The sequence below is a fragment of the Euleptes europaea genome, chromosome 13 (assembly GCF_029931775.1).
Source record: "Euleptes europaea isolate rEulEur1 chromosome 13, rEulEur1.hap1, whole genome shotgun sequence".
NCBI lineage: Eukaryota > Metazoa > Chordata > Lepidosauria > Squamata > Sphaerodactylidae > Euleptes > Euleptes europaea.
In genome coordinates this window covers 60697276-60723849 of record NC_079324.1, presented here as the reverse complement: position 1 = coordinate 60723849, position 26574 = coordinate 60697276, and the positions used below count along the sequence as shown (strand labels likewise).

General features: G+C 47.0%; 1 protein-coding gene across 1 annotated transcript; it reads left to right on the top strand.

Annotated features, from left to right (window-relative positions):
* The first annotated feature begins 3028 nt into the window (after window positions 1-3028).
* On the top strand, window positions 3029-24890 carry CCDC62 (coiled-coil domain containing 62). Its single transcript, XM_056859092.1, has 12 exons — window positions 3029-3098; window positions 3423-3615; window positions 5224-5390; window positions 7914-8015; window positions 8885-9056; window positions 11816-11917; window positions 13370-13458; window positions 14955-15055; window positions 17542-18258; window positions 22021-22198; window positions 23225-23356; window positions 24819-24890. Exons 1-12 carry the CDS (start codon window positions 3063-3065, stop codon window positions 24888-24890), a joined length of 2061 nt encoding a protein of 686 aa, XP_056715070.1. The 5' UTR covers window positions 3029-3062.
* The last annotated feature ends 1684 nt before the right edge of the window (window positions 24891-26574 follow it).

The following is a 26574-nucleotide window of genomic DNA, read 5'->3' as shown; positions in this document are numbered from 1 at the left end:
CCACAATTTAACTATGCGTTGTGTGAAGAAATACTTCTTTTTATCAGTTTTGAATCTCTCACCCTCCAGCTTCAGCAGATGACCCCGTGTTCTAGTATTATGAGAGAGGGAGAAAAGCTTCTCCCTGTCCTCTCTCTCCAAACCATGCATAATTTTATAGATCTCTATCATGTCTCCCCTTCGCCGCCTTCTTTCCAAGCTAAACAGCTCTAAGTGTTTTATCCACTCCTCATAGGGCAGTTGCTCCAGTCCCCTAATCGTTTTGGTTGCTCTTTTCTGCACCTTCTCAAGCTTTGTAATATCCTTATTTAGGTATACAAGCACTGGGGCTCCAGAGACTGTCCCCTGCAAGAAGACATTCAGTGGTGCCCGGTCCAAACACTGGTTGTGGCATCACTGGCTTCTTTTTGGGTCCGTCCCCCCCCCGAAGCCTGTATTTCAAAGAAGCGTTGAATAAGGAACTGGAGCAGTTGTGTGCCTTCTACACTCCCAAAATAAAGTTTGGACCACCACATATCATACGCCCCCACATTCAAGGGACTATGCCTTCTGAGGGGGCGCATGCTAGGTCCTGGTCCAAAGTCCAGTTTTTGTGCCAGCTGCTCCCAAGTAGGGTGCCCCCAAGACCAATGCACATACAGACACTGGGCCCCAGCTTGGCATTCAGAACTTGATTCCTAACAATTCTGAACCAATTTTCAGCATTAGCATTACTGGCTCTGGTTTGGGGGCACTGTTTGTCCTGCAGCATAACTCCACTCTATAATGGCAGTGTCCGAATGTATTTGGAGAGGAGTTTCTTCATTTCAGTGTTGTAGTAGACGTTGGGTTGTAAAGCACTGTTCAGTAACTAGGGTTGCCATGTCCCTCCTGGCAACCGGCGGGGGCTGAGAATGGCGATTTGTGCCGTGCTATGTCGACGTCACGTCGCACGCCTTGTCCTAGCACTCCCGGTAAAGCTGCCAGAAGGCTTGGGGGAAAGCTGCCATAGAAAGGAAGAAAGAGGTCCAGTCAGTACCTTCACAAGAAGTCAGCCTCAGTTGATCAATAGGTGATGTGAAAGACCTGTGCCCGAGCCACTGCCAGTCAGAGTAGACAATACCGATTTTGATGGACGAAAGGTCTGATTCAGTGTAAAGCAGCTTCCTGTGCGTCCTATGTGACGGAGAAAATGAAATACTTCTTCACACAGCAAGTGATTGAAATGTAGTGATGGCCACAGGCATATATGGCTTTAAAAGGGGATTTGATAGATTCATGGAGGACAGGTCTATCAGTGGCTGCTAGCCATGGTGACTAAAGTGAACCTCCACGTTCAGAGGCAGTCAACCCCTGAATCCCAGTGCCAGGAGGCAACATCAAGGGAAGGACTCAGCCTCTGTACCCTGTGGCTGGTCCTCCGGAGAGGCTAGCCGGCCACTGTGAAAGGCAAGATGCTGGACTAGATGGACCACTGGTCCAGCAGGGCTCTTATGTTCCTTCAGTTGGGTGATTAGTAAAAAGACTCCGTCCATTTAATGTCTGCTTTGTGGGGTGGGAAGGGGAGGGTGACACCCGAGCCCCCTTTGCTTCCCCCCTTCTCACAGGATGTAGGGATGGCCACTGGTTGGGTTGGCTGGGAAAGGGGGTTGGGTTAAATGATGGAAGAGTGGACCAGTGAGTGATCCTCCATGTTCAGTGGCAGAAAATTTCTGAGTATAATTTGCTGGGGGGGGCAACAATAGGGGATGACGTTGGTATTTGTAGCCTGCTTGTGGATCTTCGGTGGGGGGACAACTGTGTGAAATAGGATATTGGGTGGGATGAACCTTTGAACTGATTGAACACAGTTGTCTTTATATTACGTGCCTGTCTGTCTATCTGCTGTGTTTACTCAAAAGGAAGATGATTTTGAATGTAAAGCAACCCTCTAAAATGTTACACACACACAAATTATTAAACGTAACTGTAACTTGTTTGTCGGTGTAAGACAACCTCCTCTTTTTTGGGTGGATGTGAAAAAAAAAGTAGTCTTGCATTTATCTAATCTAACCCAGTGGGGACCAAAGCTGTTTACATTGTTCTTGTCTCCTCTTCTTTATACTCCGGCACAGTAACCACTATGTCATACTGGCTCAATCTATCCATGCACCCCCAAGGAATTTAGGGTAGCATGCATTGTCTCCCCCTCATTGTATGTTCACTACACCCAGGCAAGGTAGGCTGAGAGAGAGAGAGAGACTGGTTGATCCATCGTTACCCCCAGGAGCTTGATGGCTGGGGGAGGACGGGGTCTGATCCAGGGGATCTCCGTGATTCAGGACCTCTGCATCGCTCTAGCTTTCCTTGGTATAGGAATTATTTCATTCTTATCTCTCCCTTCCTCCAAGGAGCTCAGAGAGGCGTAATTTTATCCCCTACAACAGCCCTGTAAAGTAGGTTAGGCTGAGACAGAGCGAGTCACCCAGAGTTACCCAATAAGTTTCATGGTTCTGCAGGAATATGAATCTGGATCTTCTCTGACGCGCTAACTGCCGCTGCCCCCGTGCTGTTCTGTAGGTTTATCAATCTGTTGCCCACCCATCTTGTTTGCACCCAGGACTGTATGCATGTGTTTGCCCTATCTTAACATTACAACAACCCTGTAAGGTAGAATAGGCTAAGAGATGGCAATTCACTCAAGACCACCCAATGAGCGTCACTGCTGAATGCAAATTTGACTATGTGGTTGCCAAAGCTGGATAATACCTGCTAGTGAATTTCTCCCTCCCACCCTCGTCCCTTATGTATGTGAAGTCTATGAAATATCTGCCTTATTATGTTTTTGCCCTTTCCTTCCTGAGAGTTTAAGAATGTACATTTTCTCCAAGATCGTACTTCCCGCCTCCCAGGATGTGTGTGACCCCTTATTGCTGGCGGATTTTAGTTTTCCATATATTTTCCCCTCTCCTCTCTTATCCATACAGATGAGGTGAAGCGCCCAAGAATAGGATTTGTTACGTCAGTAGATAATGAAACTGAATCTTGAAAACTGCCTACTGTCTTTTTTAAAGCCTGAGTGGATACCTGATACGGGAGTCTCTATGAATTCATCACTGCCACCCTCCACTTCTCCCCAGGTAACAAAACAAAATAAAATCCTCTTTAGGATATAAATTGGGTTTTACCCAACTTTGTAAACTGATGGATCTAATGGATAGACATATTTTGGGAGACAAGGGCCAAGATTAAGTCCTTTCTTATGGTTTGTCTTAAACTTAATCGCGGCTCTTTTTGGGGGGGCTACTCCCAAGTACATGGGTTTGAAAATTCTGGTTTCTGAGGTTTTAACGGGAGTAGCTTACAGTTTTCAGAAGCGCTTTATATTTGATCCAGAGAATTCTGTAACAACTTTCTGCTTCCTGATCTGACAGACGCCTCATGTTCCCCTCCCCATCCTGTAGAATTTCCACTCCGAACCAGAGAGCATCACTATTCAGAAACAGAGGAAAGAACTGCAGCTGTTAATTGTGGAGCTGAAAGACCGTGATAAAGAGCTCAACGAAATGGTCGCTGTGCATCAGAGGCAGCTGCTGGCTTGGGAGGAAGACCGTCAAAAAATCCTGACTTTTGGGGAACGGTGTAGCAGGACAGAGAGTGAGTGCCACCCAGGCTGAGGAATCAAGCTGCTGGAATACTACTGTATTGTAGATTGAAGGTTTTGAGGTAGAGAATCACTTGCCTGCCTCTACCTAGTGAGCATGGCAGAGGCAAGATTGGAACCCTAGAGGTTCTGGTCCAAGATTAGTCATTATCCTACACTAGATGATATGATAAACCAGGGTTTGTTGGTTGGCACCAAACTAAGGTTTGTTAACCACATTGTTACTAACCATGGTTTGTTGGGACGTCAGGATTCATAAACGGTAGTTTGTTGAGTAGCACCCACCTGCTGTGGGTACTGAGCCACTGTGGAGAAAAGACTAAAGGGAAACAAGTGGAGATTTTATGTACAAAGCAGGATTTATTACTTACATGGGGTAGACTGACACAAACATTGGTTTAAACAAACACCAGTTGATCGCGATGTCTGAATGCAGCATGCTCTTTCCAGGAACTGTTTCAGGATGGAAGAGATAACAAATGTGAAAATAATTGCATCACCTTCAACAAGACAACATTAAATCTCTTCTTAAGTGGTTGGGTGCAATTTTTTAAATGTCTTCAGCAATCAGAAAGCTATTGTGGGTGAGGTGGGGAGTGGTCTCTTTGCTTAGCTGCACAAACGGTGGCTGACAACAGAATGGAGATTTCACCTGAATTGGAATGCCATGGCAATGCTGGAATGTTGTGGGTGACAGGAAACGTGGAATCTTTTGAAAGAGAGTTACCACGCTTCCTAAGATGACCAATATCATTGCTGGCCTTCAGCAACTATGGTCCATTTTAGCGCTAGAATAATTTAATATAATGTGTCTGTGTGTGAACCACTGGGTAAAAGGCCCCCGTGTTCCAGTAACCATTTGCAGATGACCAAACGGTGCAGTTGAGCGAGGAAGAAAAATGTCAGGTAACAGTCTAGAAGAGAGGGAAGGTGGCATGGTATAGCCCGATCTCATCAGATCTCAGAAGCTAAACAGGGTTGGTACTTGGAAGGGAGACCACCAAGGAAGGCTCTGCAGAGAAAGGCCCTGGCAAACAACCTCTGCTTCTCACATGCCTTGAAAACCCCTTGCTTTACACACAGCAGTTTCTAGAACTGCAGAAAGCTTCTGTTAGGCTTTCAAGGCATGTGAGAGCCAGGCATGTTAAGAGCAGTGGTTTGGAGCTGTGGACTCATCTGGAGAACCGGGTTTGATTCCTCACTCCTCCACATGAGGGGCGGACGCTACTCTGGTGAACCAGGTTGGTTTCCCCACTCCTCCACATGAAGGCTGCTGGGTGACCTTGGGCTAGAGCTCTCAGCCCCACCTACCTCACAGGGTGTCTGTTGTGGGGAGGGGAAGGGAAGATGATTATAAGCTGGTTTGATTCTCCCTTAAGTGGTAGAGAAAGTCGGCATATAAAAACCAACTGTTCTCCTCCTCCTCCTTTTTCTCCTTCCTCCTCCTCCTCCGCTTTCCCCAGGGCAGGGAAGCAGGTCTAAGGGAGCCAACCCAAGTTGTTTGGTTTTTTTAAAAAAGTTTGACACCTCAGCTTTGCATGATGCCTCTTTTACACCATTTGGGGCGCATCCAAGTTTAAGTCGCTGCTCTTTTCCCTCAGACGAGCTGCACAAAAGGAACGAGATGATAACGACGCTGACCAAAAGGCTGAAGCTCCTCGAATCTCAGCAGAGCGACAGGAAGATGACCCTGGAGACTACCCAGAGAGAGCTGCAGGAGCTCTCTCGGAAAGCGACCGACACGTCGCTTCACTGCCAGGCTCTTGAGGTAGGTTTCGACTTGCGGGCCCCGGTTCCAAACTCCTCCTCTAGTTTTGAATATGCCTGAGGCAGAAATCCCGTGCTCACCTTCTTAATCATCACTCGGGCGTCCTCCATTTCAGTTAAAAGTGGGTTATGGCTGTTTGTATGTTATGCTTCTCCCAAAAAGGAAGGCCGCCTGAGGGAAACCTGCCTCTCTTTCCTTGCTGTATTCTCCATTCTCACTTGCCCTTCCAAAGAGAAGGACTAGTCTATTTCAGGCAGATTTTCTCAGATCTCTAGGCCTAATTGTGGATCAGTTTCAAGCAGCTTTTTGAAGGATTTGTGAGTTCCTTACCACTTCACTGCAAGTACAATTCAGAATTGAAATTTGCAAGGAAAAGAAAGCTACAAGCTCAAGAGAGAAAAGAGGTTTAAAAAATGTGTAAATAGAAAAGAGTTTCAGATAGAACTTGTTTAATGCCCAAGCATAATTTTTCCAAGTCCCACACAAACTTGCAATATGCCCACCCCCTGTCCTAATAAATTACACCCACCCCCAGCTATGGGCTCTCTTGCTTGGGAAAGGTGGTTAATTGTTTCATCGTTGTCTTTCATCAGAAATTAATTGGTTTCTTAAATAAATAAAATCACAATAAGCTTGAAATCCAACTGCAAATTATTAAGCTTCTCTTCAGGTCTGTCAATTGATTTAGAAACCTGAAACAACCACCAGTAAAAGTTTGCCTTTAATCTATGCACTGAAGGAGTGGGAGAGAGACTGAAAAGCCCCCGCCCCCTTTCTTTTAAGCATTTATATCCCACCCCTGAAGCAGAAAAAATCTGTTTAAAAAATGTGAAACTGCACAGAAATAAAACTGCTAGCAACGAAAAGCTATTGGAACTGACAATTTAGTCATCAGAATTTAAAAACAGCAGAAATAAAATGCCAATTTAAAACCAATTTTTTAAAACCCGAAGCAGCAACAACCTCAGATAGATGCAATAAGCAAATTATACCACAGAGTTAGGGGCAGATGAGAATAAAACAAACCTTGAAAAGCCTTGGGGGACCAATAAGTAGGGTGGCCAACCTCCAGGTACTAGCTGGAGATCTCCTGCTGTTTCAACCGATCTCCAGCCGATAGAGATTAGTTCCCCTGGAGAAAATGGCCGCTTTGGCCATTGGACTCTGTGGTCCTTCACCTCCCCAAACCCCGCCCTCCTTAGGCTCTGCCCCAAAAACTTCCCGCCGGTGGCAAAGAGGGACCTGGCAACCTTACCCATAAGTCTTTACCTGATGCAATACTAGAAAGAAAACCAATTTTGCACCAGGAGCACTGGGCATCCACGAGGAGAGCTTTCGAAAACTGAGGCACCTCTGCAGACGATGCCCTCCGAAGAAGAGGCACATGCAAATTCAGACTAAGTAGCTAGGAGCCGACCTGAATTTCTTTATGGCTTCAAACAGAAACAAAGGTTCTCCGTGTTACAAAGATGCCTGTGTGTCACTGTTGGTGTATCGATACAAGGGGAGAACTCGAGTCCATTTCTGGTGTGTTAAGATCATAACCGTTCTTCTTGTACAATGGACTTTGTTTTTTGTTTTTTTAAACATTTTATTTATTCCAAAAAGGGGGATACAGAAGGGAAAAAGGAAAAGTGGGACATAGGACCATCTAAAAATAAAGTGTATATGAAAAGGAACGTTTCAGTATAAGAAATTGCATCTGTTTCTCCAGTTAAACAAATAATATGTCTAGTAGTATTATCTTTTAATTTTTCTGCTAGAAAATGATTGTACTGTACTTTAAATAGTGTTGACACCTTTTGTTCTGCTGCTATTAATATAATAAATTTTCAGCTGCTAGATTCTATATATCTGTAAAATAATTTCCATTTTTTAGTAAACTGTTCAAGAGTCTCCTTGTCAGTTGTATTCGTCATATGGGTCATTTTAGCCATTGTGGCGTACTCCCATTGTTTTATCTTTCCAATCTTCCAATCTTCCAGTCTTTCCAATCTTCTACATCTGGCAAAGCTGGATGTCTCCACCTTCTTATAGGGGAGTTTGCATTGAAACCTTAGTTCTATGACTTCCCTGTGGGCACAGGTTGTGTGGGGTTGTCATGCTCTTCTCATCCATAAGCAGTCTGAGCATGAATATTGGCTTCAAATGTGTTCATATGATTGGAAGGATAGAAAAGGAAAACATCCCCCATCAGGGTAGTGTAGTGGTTAAGAGCAGTGGTTTGGAGCGGTGGGCTCTGATCTGGAGAACCGGGTTGGATTCCCCACTCCTCCACATGAGCGGCAGAGGCTAATCTGGTGAACTGGAGTTGTTCCCCCACTCCTGCACATGAAGCCAGCTGGGTGACCTTGGGCCAGTCACAGTTCTCTGATAGAGTTCTCTCAGCCCCACCTACCTCACAGGGTGTCTGTTGTGGGGAGGAGAAGGGAAGGTGATTGTAAGCTGGTTTGATTCTTCCTTATGTGGTAGAGAAAGTCGGCATATAAAAACCAACTCTTCTTCTTACTTTCTGTGTGCCAGGAGAAGAATCAGGCTCTTAACTGCTCTGTGATGGATCTCTCTAACAAAGTGGGGCACCTGCAAGCCAGAGAACAGGAGCTGCTCACCATGCTACAGTTAAAGGTAATTTGACGTATCCCAGGGGTGTCAAACTCATTTGTTACGAGGGCCGGATATGACATAAATGTCACTTGGCTGGGTCGGGCCAGGCCTCGCCGGCCCAGCTCAAGAGTGGGAGGGGGTGGCTGCCTCAGCTGGCTCGCAGGCCGGATAAGAGCTCTCAAGGGGCCGGCTCCGGCTCGCGGGCTTTATGTTTGACACCCCTGACGTATCCCTTGGGAGCACCCTCGCTTTGCCTGCATCAAGAGACAGCGGTGCCAGTCCAAAACGCAGCTTGGGAAGGGGGAAACTGAACCCTTTCCTCCACCTTCATATCCCAAGCCTCTGGAAGAAAAACAGCTGAGAGGAAGCAGTCATTGGGGGTGGGTGGGTGTTCAGCTTCCATTCTGTGCTTTTAACACCTGCCCTGCTCTGCCTCGCAGCGCTGTGCTTTTGTAGGGATTTGGCGGCTGACCCAATTCTGCTCTCCCACCTGCTACCCTCCCATCTAGTCTTGCTCGCTTGCCCCTTACAAATAGATAATGTCCCATCGGCCAGATGAGCACTGTCAAGGTCTGAGCGAGGTAACTGCTGGGGAATCGGAGGTTGTCTGGAGTTTGATAAAACCATCCTGTTCTGCGTTGGGTGCCCCCACCCCCACCTCCACCACCCTGATTGACAGTATGATCACAGCCAGGCGGGCCTTGCGGAACTGTCCCTGCTGTGTGCCTTCCTCTGAACACTGGAGGATTGGTCCAAATAACAGTGCTGCTTTCCAGCTGGTAATTGATGCTGTCAGAAACCATAAGAGGAAGACTGAGAAGGCATAGACAGTGGGAGGTTAGGCTTCAGGAGGGTAAATGGTTTATTTTTATTTCACTTTCTCTGGTTAGGATGACGATATCCTTGAAGCGACCAATTCCATTACTGAATTTGCCTCTAAATTAAAAATGTTAGAAAGTGCTCTGCGGGCAGCAAGGATGGAAGAATCGAGCACTAGCAAGGAAAAGCAGGATATTAAACTCAGGCTGAAAGAACTGATGTTGGAAATTGGCAAGGTAAAAGGTAAGCGATGTGAGGGGATTAGAATTTGGCCCTGAATCTAGACTGGCTGGCAGCAGAGCACGGGGCTCATGTCCTTTTCCTGGAATTATCCTCAGGGCTGTCCGGTGATTAAAGACTGTTTAGTTTGCCTTCAAATAAACGAGACTGTAAAAGTTATTTATTTAAACAGTGCGTGTGATGCTGCCTTGTCGCAATGGGGGCTTGCAAGACAGCTTGCGGCACAGTCAAAAAGACAACACAATATAAAACCTTCTGAATGGCAGTAAAAAAGCAGTGACATGAAAAACAGCAGTAAAAACTAGAAGTTGATAATATCTATAGCCCCGGAGAAAATAAAATGAGTACCCATCTTGCTGGGGGTAAAGTGTAGATGACTAGGGAAGGCAATGGCAAACCGCCCCATAAACAGAGTCTTCCTAGTAAATGTTGGGATGTGACATCACCCCATGGGTCAGTAATGACCCGGTGCTTGCACAGGGGACTACCTTTAAAGAAAAATCCCCCAAATTTCCAAAGAGGTACCTATTTGAAACAGTTAGCATTTAACAATACAAAAAGAGACCAAGAAGAAGAAGAACTGCTCTGGATTGGAAGGGAAGTCTATCTTTAATTTTTTCTCAGTCCTTATTTTTCATATCTGTTGTTTTAATTTATATAGGGTATGTGTGCCCTGCTTTTTGATTGTAGTCCTAAAGTGGCTTGTGGCATTTGTAAAGCACAACATTCTAGTGAAAAAACTGGAGCGGAGTTTTTGAGAACATCCACACGCTGTTATCCTTTAATTGTCTACTTTCCACCTTTTCCTCTGCTGTGCTGCAGCCTTTTGCAAACCCAGTTGCGTATGATCTTTTTGCAAAGATCACAGGTAGGACCTTCTGCAGGTGCCAACCTGCAAATGGGCAAAATCAATAACTGCTGGTACACATGCCTTCTCTGTTGTGGCACTCACCTTGTGGAATGGCCTGCCTTGTGGAATCTCCTGGCTTTCCACAAACTATGCAAAACTGAATTATTCAAGAGGGCTTTTCCATGCTGGCAGTAAGGTAGGACTGTACAAAATGATTTATCCAAAGTTACTTGGATAAATTATCAGGGGCTGTGGTCCATACTGTGTATAGTTTGCTATAAGTAGGATCCTACTACCGGTATGTAGTTTTGCATCATTTAAAGTGCCACATTAACACTTATGCTTTGCTTCCGTTCTGTTTGTAGACTTCTGGTTGGTTCTATAACCCAAACCTTATTTAATTTTTTTTAACAACAATCTCCTTTATTGGCATAAAATCGAAACATGGGTGTCTGCATAGTAACATAGAATTATTGCAGTTGGACATTTCTGACAAGGATAAAACATAATAGCTAAAAGAATGGCGGAATTAATAAAAGTCCTCTACTTAACTTGCTGACGAACATTCATAGCAAGTCTCAGGAATTGTGCTACTATCTCCAGTTTAGCAGGAGAGTGATTATTCAGCAAGAAAAGACCTTTAAACAATCAGGAAAGTTTGACTTTTTTGTCAAAATAGGGCCTAAGAATTTGCTGCGAATTTCTGCATAAAATCTGCAGTGGGATAAGACATGTGCGATTGATTCAGTGCAATGATTACCACAGGGGGCAAAGTCTCTCTGAGAGGGGGATTTTACAAAATCTTCCTTCCAAAATCGCAGTTGGCATGACATTGAATCTGGCCAGGGAGAGGGCTCTGCATTGCTGAGGATCATAAAGGTGGTGCCTTATTTAATTGTTTATGGAATGCCCCATCTTGTTGATTGTCTTGACTCATTCTGTGTAATCCACCTTGAGTCCTAGTGAGAAAGGTGGACTATAAATGATGTAAACAAATAATAAAGTGTGTTTGGATGCCTTGTGGATGGTAAGGTGCCACCATTTCTCCCTGATAAAGGTAAAGGTAGTGCCCTGTGCAAGCACTGGGTTAATGCTGACATCACGACGTTTACTAGGCAGACTTTGTTTACGGGGTGGTTTGCCATTGCCTTCCCCGGTCATCTACACTTCACCCCCAGCAAGCCGGGTACTCCTTTTACCGGCCTCGGAAGGATGGAAGGCTGAGTCAACCTTGAAACTGACTTCCTGAAACTGACTTCCATTGGGATCGAACTCAGATCGTGATCAGAGCTTTGACTGCAGTACTGCAGCTTACACTTTGTGCCACGGGGCTCCTGTCCCCCCCTGATACTAGGAGGCTTTTACAGGTTTTTTAAAATTCAGCAGTTGACATATCATTATAATGTTATAACATTATAATGATCTGTCTCTTAGGTCCTCTGAATTCCCAGCTTTCATTAAATAAAGTTTCTAGCCCTTTGCAGGGATCTGCCTTTCCCCATATATCTCCACAATAAAAGGGGCTAGAGACTTACTGTTTTTTAAAAGAAAAGCTGGGGATTCAAAACACCTGGTACATAGATGCTTATAGCAACATGTCAATAGCCAATTTTTAAAAAAGAAACCAGAGAAAGCTCTCCATTGGTATGTGGGTGTGGAGAAATGCAGGGAAATACGAGCATATTAATTGTGTAGTGTGTAATTTTAATGGCAATACAATAACCTATAATAAATAATGAACTTGGGGTCAAATTTTAACTGAAATTGCATTCCCAGTTATTTATGCTATTGCTGTTTTGGATGTCATAACAAAGAAAATCCTGGCTGAAGATGGGAGCTGCCTTCCAATCTAAAGGCATGGTTTTCTGTGGTCAGGGTTTTCATCTTAGCAATGCTTCTCTTTGTTTTAAAGATGACCTCAGTGAAAAAACAAAAGAGAACAATGAACAGAGGGAGGATATCATACGGCTCAAACAAGAAAATAATTATTTAAAAAACGAATTGATGTTTTGTGGTGAGTAGGCCAAAAAACAAAAGCTTTTTGGACTGTGGCTGTCATGGGGGAGGGGGAAAGGGGGGCGCACCAAGAGAAAATCAAAGCAGAGAAGGAGAAACGGTGTAGTGGGGAAAATATTTTTATATTGTAATTTATTCAGAGATCCCTGTGTGTTTCACACAATGCCTCTTGCTCATGAACAATAGAAGAAGGGCAGTGGAGGGCCAAGGCCTCAGCCCCCCACCCCAGTGAAGTGCTTGTAGCAAATGCTTCTGTTGCAGATGCTGATGCCTTCATACCCCTCTTTTTGCCCCTGACTGGGCAGTTGCATGGGGTTCTGGACAGGAAATAGTCCTTACGGGCCACTGTTGGCCTTGAGACCACCAGTTGCTGACTCTTGTTACGGGAAAGTGTTTTTTGGACTGGGTAATCTCCTGTGTGAAGAGCTCTGGGAATCTTTCGGATCAGTTTGCATCTAATTCTGTCAGCTGAGAAATGCCATAAATGTAAGGATTGTTTCTCCCTGAACTTGTAGCATACTTTTGGCATTACATGCCTGTGCAGCCATGAAGGGTAGAAACTTGTGTTCCAGAACTGGAATATCATGATTGAAGATGAGCCCATCTGATTGTAATAAAAGGGTTTTGGTGCAGGCAGCAAATTATAACTTATTTATTTACTTACAAAATTTATATCCCGCCTTTCCGCCATCACAAGGGCCACTGAGGCACCTAACAATTTAAAATCACGCATGGTAAAATCACATTTTAAAACCATTAAAATCAGCCCCCAAAACAAGCACACACACCATTAAAACAATTAAAAACAGAGTTAAAATACATACAAAGCTGCAGTTACAACATTTCACATTCTTTGCTTCTATTTTTTATTAAAAGCTTTAAGAGTTGAGCCAGTGTGCAGTGATCAGCAGGTCCGTCTTGAACTGGGTTCAGATCCCCACTCTGCCAAGAGCCAGGCATACTTTCAGCCTAATCTACTTCGCAGGGTTGTTGTACGGATAAAAGAAGGAGGGGGAAAAACATGTGTGCTGCCCTGAGCTCCTTGGAGGAAAGACGTGTTTAAAATTGCTAGGGGTGTCTCCTCCAAAAACTGTGATTTAAATCAAGTTCCTGTCCCGATGATTCACGACAAGCCGCCACGAGTTTTCTCAAGCCATTAATGAGCTGAGGTTGTTTACTCCAAAGCCAGCGAAAGCTTTGGCCAGTCAACCAGCCCGGCTGCCAGTCACTGACATAAACAAGCCGGTTAGTGATGGACGAGCCCCTGTCAAGCTCTCATTAGTGAAATTAGCAGCCACTTTAAGGCTAAAGAGTGACACTTTTTGGCATCTCCCCGAGCAATTGGAAAGCAGCCTCAGCCCAGACAAGCGACAAGGTTAGCGTTTAGCTCTTCGGCGTCTGTTGCTTCTTAGCTGATTGTTTGCTTTGAACTGATTCCTCCGCCCAACAGCTGAAAGAGCAAACCGAAAAGATCACCTCCTTCAGTCTGCAAAATCCAAGCAACTAAGGACTGACACAGAGCTGAGCAATTTGCGACAGGTTTGACTCCAATTTCTGTTGTTGTTTTTTCTTCTTTTTGGGAGGGTGCTTTTTGTTTTGGACTTGGAGGCGGTTTATGTCAAAAGGGAACAGAATCTGAGGCGGACAAACAGCCGTCATAATGCTGGACTGAAAGGAAATGAGCCTGTGAGTGCGTGCACTAAACCGTATTTGAGCTTTCCATGCACAAATGGTTTGGAACCTATCTAAACTCTTGAGGATCACTCGGGACTTGGATAAAAAGGGGGAGCTGTTTTTTATATTGCTCTGGAAATTCTGTATGTTGCGTTCCATTTTTCTGTTTCTCCCTTTCTTTCGGTCTCTGTGAAAACAAAGCTGTAGGGGTGACAAATTGATTTGGGAGTCCATGTTTGCATGCTTTCTCCTTGCCTTGTGCACTTCAATTTAGTCGCTTCCAATTTGGTGCAAACCAGAAAACTGTGGCTTGTGCTTCTCCTTCCAACCAGAGTTAGGAGCCAACCTCAAACTGTACTGGGAAGGCCTGGGCTGGAAGGGAAGTCCATCTATTGTATGTATGCTGCCACGAACTCCCTAGAAGAAGGGGGGGGGGATGCATATGTACTAGAATGGCCAGAAGATCCGATCCTTAACTCTGAGGAGTTCAGGGTGACATACACTGTTCTCCACAATTTTATTCTCTCATCAACCTGGGAAGATAAGTTAGGCTGAGTGAGAGTTCACCTAAGGTTGTCCAGTGAGTTTTCATAGCAGAGTGAGAATCTGAACTTGGGTCTTCCCAATCTTTGTCTGACACTAATGGTGCTTTCACACATGCTAAATAATACACTTTGAATCCACTTTCAATGCACTTTGCCAACTGGGTTTTACTGTGTGAAATGGCAGAATCCACTTGCAAATGATCACTAAAGAGCCAGCGTGGTGGTTAAAAGTGGTGGTTTGGTGCCGTGGACTCTGATCTGGAGAACCAGGTTTGATTCCCCACTCCTCCACATGAGCGGCGGAGGCTAATCTGGTGCACTGGATTTGTTTCCCCCACTCCTACACGTGAAGCCAGCTGGGTGACCTTGGGCTAGTCACAGCTCTCTTCGAGCTCTCTCAGCCTCACCTATTTCACAGGGTGTCTGTTGTGGGGAGGGGAAGGGAAGGTGGTTATAAGCTGGTTTGAGTCTCCCTTAAGTGGTAGAGAAAGTCATACAAAAACCAACTCTTCTTCTTTTTCTTAACGTGGATTGGAAGTGCATTATTCAGCATGTGTGAAAATGGCATAAACCACACTGGCTGTCATTTAAACCGTAGTTTGCCAGTTCGGCACATTTTGGTTTGCTCTAATGCAGAAGGCTTGGAAGGCAGAGGAGGAAGGGTGTGAACATGAAGTCTTCTTTGTGTCACGATGAAACCCCATTTACCATTCCATCTTTTAAATAATGTCTGGGGGAAAAGAAATGCCCCAGAAAGGTTATAGTTCTTTGAGCTGCTGAAATTTGTCAGTTTTTTTCCTTCTCGCCCATCGCCAGATCTACATGAAGCAGCAGCAGGACCTGCAGTTTCTGCATTTCAGCATGGAAAGTTCTCAGGAAACCAAGCCAAAACCCAAGAAGGAGGCCCACAAAGCAAGGTAGGCCTGATGAGCGGGTTTCAAGTTATTATCAATAAAGGAGCCTGATGCGTAGAGCACAGCTGCGGGGCTGGAGAAATCTTTCCAGATGCACCATTAGAGGTGTTGGAGCCAGGGCTAGCTGGAAAAGAAGAGATCTGGATGCAGAGTGGATTAATCTGACACCTCAGAGCCTACCGGACATTTTCCCCCAGCCCTGCATGTGGCGTGATTGAAAAGTAAAGTCAAATACCTCCTAAAGCACAAGGCTTCTGAACACTTGAGCTGCAAGTATAGTGTCCAGATCATGCGAAGTGATGGCATCGCTTTACTCTGCTCTGGTTAGACCTCAACTAGAGTATTGTGTTCAGTTTTGGGCACCGCAATTTGTCCTGGGAGTGTAAGGTACTTCACCTAGGCAGAAACAACATAAGGCACAGGTACAGGATGGGAGAGAGTTGGCTTGACAACAGTACATGTGAAAGATCTGGGAGTCTTAGTGGACCACAAACTGAACATGAGTCAACAGTGTGATATGGCAGCTAAGAAGGCCAATGCAATTCTTTGCTGCATCAATAAGAGTATTGTGTCTAGATCAAGGAAAGTAATACTACCACTGTATTCTGCCTTGGTCAGACCTCACTTGGAATACTGTGTCCAGTTTTGGGCTCCACAATTGGAGCATATCCAGAGGAGGGCGACCAGAATGGTCAAAGGTCTGGAATCCATGCCTTATGAGGAGAGACTTAGGGAGTTGGGTTTGTTTAGTTTGGAGAAGAGAAGGTTGAGGGGAGACATGATAGCCATGTTTAAATATTTGAAGGGATGTCATGTTGATGAGGGAACTAGTTTGTTCTCTGTTGCTCCAGAGACTAGGACATGGAGTAATAGATTTAAACTAATAGAAAAGCAATTCCACCTAAACATTAGGAAGAACTTTCTGACGGTGAGTGCTGTTCGACGGTGGAATTTGCTGCCTCGGAGGGTGGTGGAGTCCCCGTCTTTGGAGGTCTTTAAGCAGAGGCTAGATGGCCATCTGTCGGGAGTGCTTTGAATGTGGGATCCTGCATGGCGGGGGGAGGGTTGAGGTCACTGGGGATGGGGGGGAGAGGTAGTTGTTAATTTCCTGCATTGTGCAGGGGGTTGGACTAGATGACCCTGGTGGTCCCTTCCAACTCTATGATTCTATGATTCTAAATCAGGGGTGGGGAACCTTTTTCCTGCCAAGGGCCATTTGCACATTTATGACATCATTCAGGAGCCATACCAGGTGTAGATCTCCCGGTGTGGGGGGAAGAGGCTAGGATTGCCAGGTCTCCAGCCACCACCTGGAGGTTGGCAACTCCAGGGGAGGCCACACAGAGAAGGCCCGCAGGGTGCCCCCACTCCCCCTCCCAGGCGGAAGGGCAGCCAGCAGTGGGCCCGAGCAAACGAGGTGCCAGGGGGGCGCAGCCCACAGTCGATCGGCAAGGGAGGAAGGAAAACAGAGAAAGAGGAGGAGGGAGGGAGAAAGGGAGAGAAAGGGAGAAAGAAAGAAAAGGACAAAGGGAGACAAAGAAAAGGACAGACAAAGAAAGAGACAGAAAAAGAGGGAGAAAGAGAGGGAGAGAAAGGAGAAAGAGTGACAGAAAAAGAGGAAGAAAAGAGAGAAAAGCCTTTCCCCCCACACACACATGCGCACGCTGGCCCCAGCCTCCCCTGCCCCCCCCCCCCCACACACACACACACACGGCGGCGCATAGAGCCCCGTGTGACCGGGCCCAGTCTCCATGCCCTCTCCTCCCCAGAATCCACAAAAGGGCCCCCCCGAAGCCCGATCAACTCCTGCATGCATGCTCTGCCTCCGGGAGCCACCAGCCTCTTTCCCCCTCCCTCTCGCTGCTCAACAGCCGACAGTCGGCGAGAGGAGGTCCAAAGGGCGCCGCAGCACCGCTGTAAGCCATGGCACCAGGAACACTCTCTGGGAGGGCCACCCTGCGCCCCGCCTCTGCAGCAGGGCCCCGGAGCTCCCGAGGGCCACAAAAAATGTCCTCGGGGGCCGCATATGGCCCCCGGGCCTGAGGTTCCCCACCCCTATTCTAAATGATTTCACGGGCCTTAAATGGCCCCTGGGCCTTACATTCCCCACCCCTGTGTTAGAAGTTTGTCACAGAGGCCTGCTTGGACAGAGAAGCAAATGGAGGTGTGGTCCCTTTGAAGATGTAAAGATCAGCAGAGGTCTGGTCCAGTGCTTCTAATTCATGGGGCCTGCATAAGGCAGAGGGTAACAGGGAAAAGATGTAAAAATATTGACAAAACTGGTTGCTTAATTTTAGAACCAGAATGGGCTCAACAGAAGCCAAATGGGGCAGAGTTCGGGGGCTGGGTGAGTGTACAAAAACCTGGAACTGGCTTCATCTTTGCCTGGCGACAACAGCTCAGGGATTGGCTTTTGTGATGATAGCTTATCGTTGTAAGTTGTTGAGTGCAGTCTTGATAACGTGAGCTCCTTATTCCGCCACGTCTAGCATGGAGATGGCTTTGTTAGATCTCGAAAACAGCAGCAACAGAGAGACAGTCTGTAGCGAAATCTGTCAGAAGACTCCTCCCCGGTCGGTGCGCATTCCCAAAAGCAGCTCGCAAAGTACGTGCCCCATTTGCAAAGCTAAGAATAGGCAGCAGGCACAGCCCTCAGGCTCCGAGGAACGACTCTCGGCAAACATGGATCTGTTTCAGGAAGGGACGTTTGGCGGTTCGGGAACTCTGCCCAGGCAAGAGCAGAAGCGGGAGAGCCCCTTGAGCGTGGGCAGAGCAGAGAGCAGACCTGCTTCGCAAGCAGACAGCACCTGGATGATGGACAGTGGTGAATTTGCTCGGGCGTCCGAGCGAAACCCTATCGCCTCCCTGCCTATCCACGAGCACTGGCTGGGCCTGGATTCCTTCACGGAGCCCACAAATGGCCACGGCCCCACGTCGAAGCTCTCTGACAAATTTGACCAGGGTCATCATGCCACAGAGGCAGATCCTGTTGGAATCTCGAGCGGGCAGAGTCCCCTGAACTCTCCCCGTCCGTCCGTGGTTCTGGATGCCTCCTGCTTCTGTTGCTGCTCTGTGAACAGAACCTTGCGGTACCAGCCCGTTACGGACCGAGAATGGATGCGGATTTTCAAGCCGGCCAAAGCAGGAGACATGCGGCACAGAGCACTTTTCAGCAATCCCCAGGCTAGTTGCACCAAGGCAGAAAGGTTAGGTATTTTTCTAAATATGCCAAGATTAAGTATTCTGCTGTTAGCTGTAATTGTCCTCCCCCAATGAAAATCATAAGAACATAAGAAAAGTAATGCTGGATCAGACCCAGGCCCATCAAGTCCAGCAGTCTGTTCACACAGTGGCCAACCAGGGGCCTCTAGGAAGCCCACAAACAAGATGACTGCAGCAGCATTGTCCTGCCTGTGTTCCTCAGCACCTAATATAATAGGCACGCTCCTCTGATCCTGGAGATAATAGGTATGCATCATGACTAGTATCCATTTTGACTAGCAGCCATGGATAGTCCTCTCCTCTGTGAACATGTCCACTTCCCTCTTAAAGCCTTCCAAGTTGGCAGCCATCACCACATCCTGGGGCAGAGAGTTCCACCATTTAACTATGAGTTGTGTGAAGAAATGCTTACTTTTATCAGTTTAGAATCTCTCACCCTCCAGCTTCAGCAGATGACCCCGCATTCTAGTATTATGAGAGAGGGAGAAAAGCTTCTCCCTGTCCACTCTGCCCATGCCAACATAAACCACGCAAAATCTTTTACAGAACCAGTGAGTAGTTTGAAACAGGGTACACTTTCAAACTATATATGTTTAATGAAAGCATTCAAAGCAAAATGTGGGGAACTGTAGAACACATGAACACATGTGACTCAGGGGAAGAACCTCTGCTTTGCATGCAGAAGGTCCCAGGTTCAATCCCCAGCATCGCCAGTTAAGGACCATGCAGTAGGTGATGTGAAAGACCTCCACCTGAGAACTTGGAGAGGCGCTGCCGGTCTGAGCAGACAATATTGACTTTGGTCGGCCGATGTTCTGATTCAGTATAAGGCAGCTACATGTGTTCAACCCTAGAAGGTGTTACGTGTCCAGGTTTATGGTTAGCTGGCTGGGTCTGTTGCAGCCTTTAGAACAAAGGAGATGAGAGCAGGTGTATTCATGAGATTTTAAAGAATTAGGCTTCATCCCAAGAGAGGTCAGAGGCCAGAATTTCCAGGGCTTGCAAAGCCGACACTGGGTGTTCATTGGATGACTTTTTCAGGAGATCTCACAGGCTCGTGAACACGGCAAGTTACGATTGGGTGATTAGCTGGGTCATTTTTCAGTGAACAGGAATCTAGAATCTTATTCTTGGCAATGATCCCCCAAAAAGAATCCTTCTGGCTTAGCCCAGCACCCCATCTAGTCGAGCACTATCTTTCCCGCAGATGCCCCAGAAGGTCCACTGGCGGGGGCCGGATGCCCAAGCCTCCCCCCTGTTGTTGTCCCGCAGAAATTAGTATTCAGAGGTAGACTGCCCCTGAACACAGAGGCTTGATTTTGCCTTCATGGCCATAATTGGATAGCCCTGTGCCACCAAAATCAAGCACCTTTTGCCCAGGCTGCTCTGTGTGCAGGATGTGTTCAGGCTGCCGAGAGAGAGGGATGGCTAGCAGCGTCATTAGAAAGGCTCTTCTCATTCTCTCCCTTTCGGCTTCGGCCCTTTTGTAAACCAGTGGCGACTCTGCAGTGGGAGTGCCCGGAGCTCCCACGTCCTGAGACTGCATTGATGGGATAATCCCTCTGCTGAGCCTTCGAATGTGGTGCTAGCAGCTTTTTTCCCCCCATGTCATGCCAGCAGGGTTCTTTGCCCGGTCATCTAGGTTTGATGACTTTTCGGATGGCGGAACAATGGCTGTCCTTTTCACGCCATTCTGTTGCTTTAGAAAATAAACCGGGTTGGAGTTTCCAGGCAGGCAACTCGCATGGGACTGTTCCACGAGGATTCGGGGTCTATGCTCTCCCAAGTATGTCCAGGCACACTCAGATGAAGCAAAGCAAGCCAGATTTTGCCCAGGAAGTAAGTTGTGGCTTGCAAGATTGGAACCACGCTAGCGGCATTCATGTGAAGCCAGGGCTGAGGACCTTGGGTAGTAGCAACTAGATCCTGCTCGGGTTCAGGATACGCTAATTAAAAAGAAACCAAACATAGCACTTTTTCTTATGGGAGCAATTCAAGTAGAAAATGGCTGCTGTGTTTTGTCCTAAAAGACAGGAATTATAAAGTTAGAGACAGTTTCAGAATTTCGTGGACCAACTTTTGAGGACACAAGCTTTCCAACAGAACTGTTCTTCAGACACACGCTGTCTCACAAAGAATCCATTCAAAGTTGAAAGCTTTCAGACTCCTGCTTGGATCTAGTGTCATTTCACCTGCTTTGTGTCTCCTGGATTCCCTGGAACAGTTTGTCGGTAGCTGCCTCCTTCACTTACTTTTGAGTTTCTAAAATAGGGAAGAACACACCCAAGACATGAAAGAGATAAACTTGCTTAGTGAGTGATAACAAAGAAGTTACAGCAGTGATAGAATCTGCGAGCAAAGCTGGCAAATAACCACGGCTAAACTTGGGAGGGTCAGCTTCTCTGTAACAAACCGGGGATTTGATTCATTGTTTGGAATCAATGCTAAAACGCTGGCTGGCAAATGCACACGCATGCACCCCTCTTTCAGCAGTTTGAAAGTTGCTAATAAGTTGCTTTGTTCTGAATAAAGCAAAAATTGACTGTGCATTTAAAAACTGTCTGAGCCCGACTTTCTTTGGTGCAGAATACTCAGCCACAGGGCGGCCTGAGTCAGATCTGGGACCCCAGTAGATTTGCATTTGAATCTGAACACAGGTGCTGTTGGGTTGGCTTCCCCAGATCCGTTCTGCTCACAGTGGTACTTTCCCCAGGGCAAGGAGTTCAGTGATGGGGTGGGGGGGACACCTCTGTTAGGCAAATCTTTGTGGGTCCCGATCGCACTGTTTGTGGGATGCAGGGATTCCAATGTATGCACGTCAGGGAGCTCTGTTTTTGCAAACGCCCAGAAGGGCTTGCAGCAGCCACCTCTGGTCATCCAGCGAAGTCTTGGCAGAGGGCAGGGGGTACCTTGCATGACACGACAACCTGCCTGTCAAGGTACTTAGCAGATCTGGCTTGAGAGAGTGCTGGGCTCCTCTGTTGTGGGCCAGGTTCCTAAGTTTTACACTATCTTGAGAACTAGGAACTTAAACACAACACAGGCATATAAAAAAAGGGAGAACATACATTAGGAGAAATCAGAGTACAAATAAATAAAATTGGATAAAACCATCCCAAATCAGCCGTTAAGGAAAGCTACACACCATTCACGATACCTGATTGCTGACTGTAAGAACCTTGCAACTGATTCAGTTATTTTGGGGGTTTGTGTGGTCATAAGATAGGGCGTCCTGATTTCACCAGAGAGCCATTCCATGTTTACAAACAGCGGGTCCATGAACTGGGATCGGCTGCAAGCATAAAAGAAACCATTGAAATGGACATGCACAAGGGATTCAATTTCACCATTCCCGCAAGGGCAAACTCCGCATATGGGATTTTATAAAATCTTCTGTATTACAAGGCGGAGGGTAGTGCGTTTCGCCTGGCAAGCATATATGCTCTATGCTGTTGCGGTGCAGTTAGACAAGTAAAGTATAGTGCTATATGTTGTCTGTTTGGCCAAGGCTCCCAACTCAAGGGGGAACCTCTACTACTTGTATGGCTTCTAAGTTAATTAGGAACTTGAAACTGAAGTTTCAACTGGGAGGCCTTGGGCTGAGAAGAATTCCCCTGTGGGCTGCACGTCCCAACTGCCTGTCATCCTGTGTCTAAGAAGCATCAGACCCTCACGCTTAGGCCTTTTTAAATAATGTATACTGGAGATTCCTGGAAAAGATGACATCTTTTAAAATTGTCGTGCAGCAGCCATGACGTGGAGCTGACTTTGTCGGACTTGGGCGCTCCCTGTTTGACGTCGACACAGAAGACAAGCAGGCCCAAGAGGCACGAGAAGCAATTTGAGTTGGATCTCTCCTCCAAGCTTGCGAGCGTCATGGATGTCCAGGCGATGAATGGATGCTACCATCTTGCCATCCACCACGTGAGGTTTTGCCTTTGTAAGATTGGCCCATTGCATTGAGCAGAGCCTGAGCACTGTGCCTTCCCTCATTCCCCTCCTGCTGGCTGTCCTCACTTGATCCAGGCATGGCTTCTGGAGCAGTCTCAGGGCTTACCTTAGCTACAGATCCAGTTTGGCTGGACCAGCCATTTTGGGACAGAGCAAGCGATGGCACAGATTGTTCTGCACCCTTCTTTGGGTCTATATCTTGGCCTGCCCCAAAGCTGGGTCCTGTTAGCTTCTCTGACATCAGTCCTGAGACCTGTTTTGAGGTCTCAGTCATGCCTCCCCGTTTCCCATCCTGAATTTCTAATCCCATCAGATCCCGATTCCACCATCACCTGCCTTTCCAGTACATCTTCATGCAGTCATGGAGAGCCAGCATGGTGTGGTGGTTAAGAGCGGTGGACTCTAATCTGGAGAACTGGATTGGTTTCCCCACTCCTCCACATGAGCGGCAGACTCTAATCTGGAGGATGGGGTTGGTTTCCCCCCTCCTCCACATGTAGCCTGCTGGGTGACTTTGGGCCAGTCACGGTTCTCTCTGAACTCTCTCAGCTTCACGTATCTCACAAGGTGTTTGTTGTGGGGAGAGGAAGGGTAGGAGATTGTAAACCAGATTGATACTCCTTTTAAAAAGGCAGAGAAAATTGGAATATAAAAACCAACTCTTCTTATGGAGCTAGATCACGATGGGTAGCCGTGTTAGTCTGTCACTAACAGTAGAAAAGAGTAGGAGCCCAGTAGCACCTTAAAGACTAACGAAATTTCTGGCAGGGTATGTGCCTTCGTGAGCCTCAGCTCACTTCTTCAGATATCTGAAGAAGTGAGCTGTGGTTCATGAAAGCTCATACCCTGCCAGGAATTTCGTTAGCCTTTAAGGTGCTACTGGGCTCCTGCTCTTTTCTTCTTACGGAGTGAGCTTGCGCCCCTTCCTCTTGCTGTCTCTTGACGGCACTGGACCTTTTCAGATAGTCCCTGAACCTCTTCTGTTCTGGTGCCTCCTAGGATTCCTGCTCACCCACCTGTAAGCTTCAAAGACTGCTGGCAGAATCCCGACAGATGGTGGCTGACCTGGAACACAGCAACCTTCTCCATGCCTCTCTTGGCTGCAGTCCAAAGGAGGGCAGCACCCAAGTGGTAGGTCTTGCCATTGGAGTGAGTTCAGCGATCGGGAGAGTTCACTTTTAAGGGTGTTACAAGCTCAGTGGCTTTGACTGTTGTATTGTGACTGAGAGTCATATACTTGATTTCAGTAAAGCCTTTGATAAAGTCCCCCATGCTCTTCTTGAAACAAAGCTAGTAAAATGTGGGCTGGACACTGCTGCTGTTAGGTGGATTGGTAATTGGTTGACCAACCAAACCCAAAGGGTGCTCATTAATGGCACAACTTCATCCTGGAGAGGAGTGACCAGTGGAGTACCACAGGGGTCTGTCCTGGGAGTGTAAGGTACTTCACCTAGGCAGAAACAACATAAGGCACAGGTACAGGATGGGAGAGATTTGGCTTGACAACAGTACATGTGAAAGATCTGGGAGACTTAGTGGACCACAAACCGAACATGAGTCAACAGTGTGATATGGCAGCTAAGAAGGCCAATGCAATTCTTTGCTGCATCAATAGGAGTATTGTGTCTAGATCAAGGAAAGTAATACTACCACTGTATTCTGCATTGGTCAGACCTCACTTGGAATACTGTGCCCAGTTTTGGGCTCCACAATTGGAGCGTGTCCAGAGGAGGGCGACCAGAATGGTCAAAGGTCTGGAATCCATGCCCTATGAGGAGAGACTTAGGGAGTTGGGTTTGTTTAGTTTGGAGAAGAGAAGGTTGAGGGGAGATAGTGCTTTGACTGTGGGATCCTGCATGGTGGGGGGACTCTGGTGGAGAATAACGCCTGTGCTTTTCTCCCAGCAAATATGTTAGTCTTTGCGGTGCTGTGTGAATCTTGTTTGTTTTCTCTGCGAATTTGCCTCAGGCTAACCTGTCAAGTAAAAGGACTGAGCCAGATTTTGTCATGTTCAAAGGTCTGAACAGGCCGGGCAAGAATGAACTTGCATTTCAGTCCTGGAAGAGATGGGGCAGAATCCTAAGCTCTTCTTGATAGAAATGTTGGGAATAAGTAAATGCAAGACTCGTACTGTGTTAATTAATGGTGAGAGTCTTGCATTTACTTATGTTTTGTGTCATGTTTAGTACTCAGAAATATGTAGTGTGATTTGAGCAGTCAGATGTATTTCGTGGCCATTTTGCAGGCAGGGGAAGCCCGAATTTGCCACTGAACCTCCCCCCTGGAGCTGCCACTTCCTAGTTCCCCCATCTGCAAGAGAACTGCAACCCACTTTTGTGTCCAGACTCATTTGAGAGTTATGAACCAGGAAGGCTCTGGGTTCGAGTCTTGTCTTGTTCCATGGCCTTAGGCACGTCTCTCTCATTCTCAGCCTTCCCTCTGGAATGTGGAAGCCGTGTTACTGGCCTGCCTTACAGCAAGACATGGACAGAGAAAGGCCCACATAAATGTCAAGTGTTTCTGTTGTTGCTATCAGTATTTCTTTTGACATGGTTGTTTTCTAAAGGTTCACTGTCTTCATGTCCTTTAGCAGGCTGGGGAGTATCCAGGGATGCTGCCGGCTGCCGAGGAAAGCCAGATGAAGCTTTCTCTCTTCTCCCTCTGACCTCAGGTGAGGACTCCTGTCTTCCCCATCAGGCTCCTTTACTTTGTTGCAGTACGTGCTGGTGGGCATTCTGATAGGTCTCATGCTTCCACTGCACCTTCTCTGAGGCAGCACCTGCAGACTGTGATGCTTAGGTGGACTTTGTCAGTTCTTGTCCGACAAATTGTTGTTTTCTGTTGCCCCAGAAGGTCGGACCAGAACCAACGGGTTGAAATTAAATCAAAAGAGTTTCCGTCTAGACATTAGGAAGAATTTTCTAACAGTTAGAGCGGTTCCTCAGTGGAACAGGCTTCCTTGGGAGGTGGTAAGCTCTCCTTCCCTGGAGGTTTTTAAGCAGAGGCTAGATGGCCATCTGTCAGCAATGCTGATTCTATGACCTTAGGCAGATCATGAGAGGGAGGGCACCTTTGCCATCTTCTGTGCATGGAGTAGGGGTCACTGGGTGTGTGTGGGGGAGGTAGTTGTGAATTTCCTGCATTGTGCAGGGGGTTGGACTAGATGACCCATGTGGTCCCTTCCAACTCTATGATTCTATGAAATGAATGTCCTTTGCCAGTGAACATGTACAATGCAGAGAGGCATCTGAATGGGCTGTGGCTCCTGCTGCTCAGCTCTGCCTCTCACCTTTTAATGCTGCCCTTCTGCCAAGCTGCTTTGGGTTGCAGACAAAGTTACCCCTTCCTCCTGTCTGCACAACAGCTGGACTGAAAGAGAGCGGATGACTTGTCCAAAGTCACTCACAGTGCATTCCTAAGGAGAGTTACTCCAGTCTAAGCCCATTGAAATGAATGGGCTTAGACTGGAGTAACTCTCCTTAGGAATGCACTGTTAGTGACTTTGCAGGGCTTGAACCTGGACCTGTCTGATTCATGTTCTCTACACTAAACCAGGTCTCCTGGGCATGCCATCTCTCTAGGATATTTGACTCTACTCTTACTCCATGGAGATAAGGGCAACAGAGGTGATTCTCTTCTGGGCTGTGGCTATAATTACCTATAGCCCCTTCTGGGCCATGGCTCAGTGGTAGAGCATCAGCTTGGCATACAGAAAATCCAAGGTTCAATCCCCAGCATTTCCAGTTAACGGGACTGGGCAAGCAGGTGATGTGAAAGACCTCTGCCTGAGACCCTGGAGAGCCATGGAGAGGGGCCGTGGCTCAGTGGTAGAGCCTCTGCTTGGCATGCAGAAGGTCCCATGTTCAATCCCCATCATCTTCATTTAAAGGAACTAGGCAAGTGGGTGATGTGAAAGACCTCAGCCTGAGACCCTGGAGAGCCACTGCTGGTCTGAGTAGACAATACTGACTTTGATGGACCAAGGGTCTGATTCAGTATAAGGCAGCTTCATGTGTTCATGTGTATTCATCCATTTCTTCCTAACCACAATTCTGTGAGAAAGGTTGAAAAAGAGAAAGAGAGAGGCCTGCTTTCTCGGTGAAGTCATCCAGCAGGCTTTCACAGCAGAATGGGGTTTTCGAATCCGGCTCTCCCTGGGCCTAGTCTGACACCCAAGCCACAACGCCGCACTGGCTGTTTGGGCATCATGCTGCAGAGGCCTTTGGCTCTGCCAGAGCCACAGAGGGGCATTTATATAACACCTCCCAGATGGGAACTGGTGTCAAGATCCATCACCCGAGCCCCAGCCCTTCTCTGCACCTGCCGGGGCCAAGGCTTCAGTTGCAGAG